The following is a 6039-nucleotide window of genomic DNA, read 5'->3' on the forward strand; positions in this document are numbered from 1 at the left end:
GAGTTCTGCAAAACAGAGTGATGGGTGTGTAACCTCTGTGGGCTCCCACTGAAATCAGGGACAGCAGGACTGGGCGTCAATGGCCATATTTAATGCTGTAAGAGGGAACAGGCTAGTTCCCAATTTCCTCCCCCACCCAAAAAATTCCAAGATGATGAAATACAGTGATCAACCCCAACGTAATCCCCAAGCCAACTTCAGCCCAGGCTAGCTCCCACCCCGTCCCCAGCTCAGCCCCCCCATACCCGAAGCCTGTCCTCAGCTCACCTGGTCTGGAAAACGCCCTCCACAGCAGCACCTGGTAGCACTGGGGCTGAGAGAGCCCAGCATCAGCCTGTGCAGAATGAGAGGCCAAACTAGCGTAGAAGCAGCTGGGATATCTAGCAGATCCCTGCCCCCACCCCCCGTGGCCTTACGCTGTTGAAGCGAGGGAGGGGGAAAGGTTTTTGCAGCTGGTAACATGGAGACTTGCTCCCTTGCCCCAAGCCCCTGAGTGTGTTTGTGGCTTGCTCCCTAGGTAGTGGTGGAGGCTGAGAAGCTGGGGAGAGCTGTCCGGGCAGCTGAGCAGGCCCTCCAGCAGGATGCCCCAGCACCGCCTCCCAGCCTGTTCGATGAGCTGAGGGACTCAGTCTTCAGCACCCTACTGCCGTACTGGGCTGGGTTCCGAAAGGCCTGGCTGAAGCGGTCGCTTGAGAGCGTCCAGAGAGCCCCGGGTACGTTCATCACCCTGAGTCCATGTCGGACTGTAGAGTCCAAGCCCATGGTGCAGCTCTGGCCCCAGGAAAGGGCACCCCCCAGGGCTCATCTTTGTGTCTCTCTTGTCCCTTGTGTGGACCGATAAAATGCTGAGGCTGGTAGGGCCTTTCACCCCTAGGAATTGCAGAAGGGTGGTCCTGCCCTCAGGGATAAATTCCCCATGGGACTGCCTTGTAGAATGGAGTATTTCTTGCCCCGCCAGGCTTTTGCCACCAGTTCGTGTCTCGTGCAGGCTAAGTGCCTGCTCTACTAACACCAGTAAACATCTGCAGGGACGATGCTGTGCTGAGAGATTTCTCCTCCACACTGGCCAGCTGCTCCAGGCGCAAAACTGCCCTTTCAAAACGCTGAGCCGCAGAAGTCCTTTGGCAGCACTTAAGCTGTTTCCTTGAGCTGGGGTAGAGAGAACTGTCCCTCCAAGGGCTCAGTGTCAGATCCATTACTCTTCCCAGAGCCCTTTTCATCCAAAAAGCTTTACAGACAATGTAGAGACAAAAATCAGCGCTACTTAAGTGTGGCCAACACGGGGTGGGCCACAGCAGTCATGCTGCCCCAGTCACTGCACAAGGGGAAGTGAAGTATCACGCGTCCAGAGGAAACCACGGGGACTAAAGAGCAGCAGAACATAAATTACCAGAGTTGATTTGATCACAACACCAGGGGACCCTCCTGCCTGTGGGGAAAAGTGCAAGGGGCTCTCTCAAGACAAGAAATCAAGACCTTAGTGTTACATCTAGCACCGTGCTAGGGCATTGGCTCAGTACAGGTTTTTAGGGAGTGTTCTCCCCGCCCCCTTGAATCATCCTGAACTTCCCTTTGGGGGAATCCAATCCAAATATTGACCGCACGGGATCTTTCGCTTGGGCTGCACAATCCCAGGTGGTGGTGGTGGTGGGGGGGGGGAAGGGCAGGGAATGGAGTCCTGGGATGTGTGTGGAGAGAAAAAATGAGAAATCAGACCCTTTCTTGTGACTGTCTCTCCCTCTGCAGTGCTGAGAGCCCAGCAGCTCCTACAGCAGAGACGGGCCCTGTTTGAGCGGTCCCAGGGCCCACCACAAACATTCCAACTGTCTCCTCTGCAGCAGCATGCAAACGTGAAGGGGAGCAAGCAGCAGGGCGGCTTCACTTACACCTTCTCCATCAGCAGGGGCATTGCCCTGAAGGTCAGTGTGCAGGTCTGCACACCCACCCCTAAAGAGAGCAGGGGCAGCCAACAAAGGGTCTCAGCTGGCTGTAAACTCAGACTCAAAACTCAGCCCTGAGGTGTTTAATCTACGAAATGCTCCTGCCAGCAGCCTGGCGACTTCAGTAAGACACAAAGGGGCTCAGCCTAGTGTTCCTGCTGGTAGCACCCAAGCTACTCCTCCCACCCACACGCCAGTACAGGAAGGAGGTGGTGTTTGCAGCAGCTATTCATATAGCAACACCCACAACAAACAGCCCCTTGAATGGCTGGAGCCTCTTTTGTCCTTATACTAACATCCCTCCCCGCTGTCCAACACAGCCACTTCTGGGTTGGAACCCAGCAGCTGTTGAACAGCAGACAGTAACAACACACTACAGCCTAGGGCAGGAAGCGACCTACACAAACCCAATGTCCCCCCTCTCCTCCAGCTGGTTACAGGGCCTTTCTGCTCCTGTAACCACACAGAGTTGGATATTACAACTCCCTCTCTTTACTCAGGCCTCCAGCAGAGAAGATATGGGCAACTGCACTTCTGTGTTTGGAAACGGCAAGAGGTCAGCACGAGTTCAGCTTCCTCACCTTCCCGAGGTGCCGGTGCTGCTCTGACCAGGACAGAAAGCGCTCTAGCCTACAGCACCCAATGTAGAGCCATAACGCTGGCAACACGAGTGGCAGCTAGAGGTGGCTGGTGTGCTGCAAAATCAAGCTCTGAGCTGTTTTTAAACACAGGGAAGGCAAACAGGTAACAGCTAGGAGACACATCTGGGAAGTGACCCTCTGCTGTATGGTGGCATGGTAAAGCAAGGCTCGGGCACCCCGCTGGAAGTTCAAGGTCCCTTGGCACCGAGAGAAAACCTGGGAGTCTTGGCCTAAGTCCCTCTCTCATTAAGGAGGGTTTCAATTACCCAGACTGGACACAAGCTCTTGCTGAACCCAGAAGAGCGGAGGCAGCTGCCTGCATTCTCAGTGCTGCTGAAGTAGCTGAATCAGTGCACTGAGGAGCACAAAAGGCACCAGATCTGCTCTCTCCCTCCACAAAAAGACCAACGCCCCCCTCGCCAGCATTTCCATCTCCTGTTCAAAGGATCAGGTTAACATCAATCACATGATAGTGAAAAGCCCTCGTAGGAAGAGTCCTTGTAGAGTGGCTGGGAGCCGAGATCACAGTGGGCTATCTGTGTGATGTTAAGGGTTAAGCCTCACATGGAGTTTCCAGGTCTGAGAGCTGCAGCCACCAGGGCAATTCCAGCCTAAGCTTTGAGACAGACATGGGTGGGCTGCTTATCTGACATAACAGGTCGATTCTGTATTCTCATTCAGACCCTCCCCTCTCTGCCTCCAGTCTGGAGGCAGCTGGGCAGAACAAGGTGCTTGCTCTTCCTCCCTCCCAGAGTGAACAGCCCACCCACGCTCTTACAGCACACGTGACGCTAAAATGAAGGCAAGGCAGCCCTTTGCCCAGAGCAGGGTCATACGCCAGGTGCAGCAGGGCGGGGCTGGAGGGTTTGTTAACCAGGGGTGGAGTTCAAAGGATGTGGTGTCATAGCTCATGCTACAGCTATGCATTTGGCTCTTATTTTATGGCACTAGCCTGTGTCCCTATTAAAAATGACTGAGTTGATCATCAGGTGAGGGACTGAGTTCCAGGCCCATAAGAGCCGCTCTACAAACTCAAGGCTCTTGGGCCAAAGTGGGGTAGCGGCCAGTGCCAGAGGATGGTGCAACAGTGCTGGCAGCTGGGCAGCGCTGGCTGTGGGGCTGAGGGATTCCACCACTGCCTGCACGGCAGTCAGCTCAGATCCTGACATGGGACATTCACTCACACTGTGCCTGCTGCAGCCTCATGACCTCCTGGCTAGCCTTAACCACTGAACTCTTGCCCCCTTGTGTGCATTCAAAGTGCTGCTAACATCAGCTTCCCAGCTCATCGCCCACCTCGGGCTCCCCCTGCTCCACGGCATCGAACAGGAGCTACTTACCTTTCTGTCTCTTCACAACTTAGCCCCAGCTGCTCTTGTAATTCCTCCTGCTGCCGAGATGCTGCTTTTGCTCTGCCAGCATTCCCTGATTGCACTGCCCAGTCACTTTGGCCTCGATTCACAAAGGGACTTAGGCACCTAAGTCTGGGTTGAGGCCCCAAGCCCCAGTTTTAGGCGATTCACAGAACTGGCAAACCCTCTCAGTGCCATGTTTCTGATGTAAAAGTTCCTGTGTTGACAGTGTTTGAGGCTTTGGGCATGTGCACTGCTGCGTCACTCTAGGGGTCTGGATGCCTGGCTCCTGCCTACGCCCCATGGGGGGGGAGGAGTAGGAGTTTGGCCAAATGTATGGGGCCTGAGCCATAGGCATGCTCAGAGGCTGCCTACCAGTTGGGCCGCTCAGGCACACACAAGTCAGCCAGGGGGAGTGGCCCTCCTACATCACTCTTTTAGCCCAGTGGTTAGGGTGCTCACCTGGGCTGCGGGAGAGCACCCGTTTCAAGTCCCTCCCTCCACTTGAGGGGGAGAAGGGATTTGAACTGGAGCCTTGTCATCTCTCGGGACGTACTCTAACCACCGGGCTATGGGATAGTCCCATGTGAGGCTCCCTGAATCTCTCCCATTGAGGCTGTTTCACTGTGGATAAATAATTAGTCATTTGAGCCAGGGAGACAGAGAGCACACACATGTCCAACAATTAGGGCACTCACCTAAGATGGGGCAGATCCCAGTTCAAATCCTCGGGGGGACCTTAACTGGGGGTCTCCCAGGTTAGAATCCGAACCACTGGGCTAAAAGTTATGAAAGAGGCCCTCCTCCCCGCCCAGCCTCTTGCAGAAGTGGCATAGGTGCCTAACTCCAAAGAGGGTTCCTGGCTAAGAACGCTGGCAGAGATACACACCTCCCTGCCTGGACCTAGGCGCCTGTCTCTGTGAGAGGAGCAGGGCTTAGCACATCCTCTGCTGGTTGGCAGCTCCCTGCCTACCATGCTGGCTTTTGGGAAATGCAGTCTAAAGCGCCGGTCTCGCCCCAGGCACTGTGTAGGTGCTAAACTCAGGCTTTGTGACTTGCAACATGGTTCTGTGATTTTCTAGGCCCTAACAGGTAGGTGCTGTAACACTCAGTGTTGCAACACCAAAGTACCTTTGTGCATCCAGGCTTTCCCTCATCCCACCCTTTATGCATGGGGAAATTCCCCCTAAAATCCATGCCACCACCACCTCATCCTTCAAGCTCCTGCTGTGATTCCTCCCAAACCCTAGCAGCTGATAAGACCAGGCCAGGGGTGAGCTACCTCTACTGCTTACAGCAATTTCACTGTTTACCCTATCAGTCCTACCCTCCGTCCACACCTTTTGCATCTTGGTATAAACCAAGTTTTGCAAGGCCTTTGGGGCAGGGAGTGTCTTCGCTTTAGATCGACATAGCCTGGGGCAGGGGCTCTAGGCACTGCTGTAATACACATAATAATGAGGTTTAAATTACCCAGGTTGTGTGAATTTGTGGAGTTGTATATGCTATTAGTGCTCATAAAAATCAACCAATCCTTTAAAAGCCCAGTGCAGCCTGGGCCTTGCTATCTCCTGCTACAGGGAGTTCCACAGGTTGTTTCTATGTTGGTACAGCCATGACATTAGCACCAGTGCAACAGTGTTTGCTGCCCAGGATGTTCTGGGAAACATGTTCCTGACTCTCTATAGACACCCCCCCCCATGGCTGAGTTGGCTGTTGGTATGCAAATAAGGGCCAGGGCTGAACGTGACAAACCAGAGGAGCAGGACACCAGCCCTGAGAAGGGAAGAGAGGTGGAGGGAGGAGGAGGTGTAATGGGATGCACACAAAGCAAACTGGCTGAATAGCCAGAACACATTCCTAACACGGATATCTCCAGGGCTGCAGGATGAGCTCCCCTGGGGAAGGGCTGCAAACCTCACCACCTAGACACAGCTCAAGCTACACAGCACTGGCTGGGCAGACAGTGAGCTAGAGGACTTTCTCAGTCTAGTTTCTGTACTGCATGGCTCCCCTCGCTGTGAGATGGGGACCATGCTATTACACTACCAGCCCTGGTGGAGTGTGTCCTTGACCCACACGTTGAAGGTGAACAGCACTGCTAGG

At 54.3% G+C, this 6039-nt stretch overlaps 1 protein-coding gene across 1 annotated transcript in view; it reads left to right on the forward strand.

Annotated features, from left to right (window-relative positions):
• Positions 1-3563, forward strand: part of LOC125634865 (regulator of G-protein signaling 22-like) — a 32543-nt gene extending 28980 nt beyond the window's left edge. Inside the window, exons 17-19 of the mRNA XM_048846205.2 lie at positions 518-713; positions 1747-1919; positions 2441-3563. Of these exons, the coding sequence (XP_048702162.2) occupies positions 518-713; positions 1747-1919; positions 2441-2548 (477 nt within the window). The 3' untranslated portion in view covers positions 2549-3563. The remainder of the gene's footprint in view (positions 1-517; positions 714-1746; positions 1920-2440) is intronic.
• Positions 3564-6039: the final 2476 nt, after the last annotated feature.

The sequence above is a fragment of the Caretta caretta genome, chromosome 3 (assembly GCF_965140235.1).
Source record: "Caretta caretta isolate rCarCar2 chromosome 3, rCarCar1.hap1, whole genome shotgun sequence".
Classification (NCBI taxonomy): Eukaryota; Metazoa; Chordata; order Testudines; family Cheloniidae; genus Caretta; species Caretta caretta.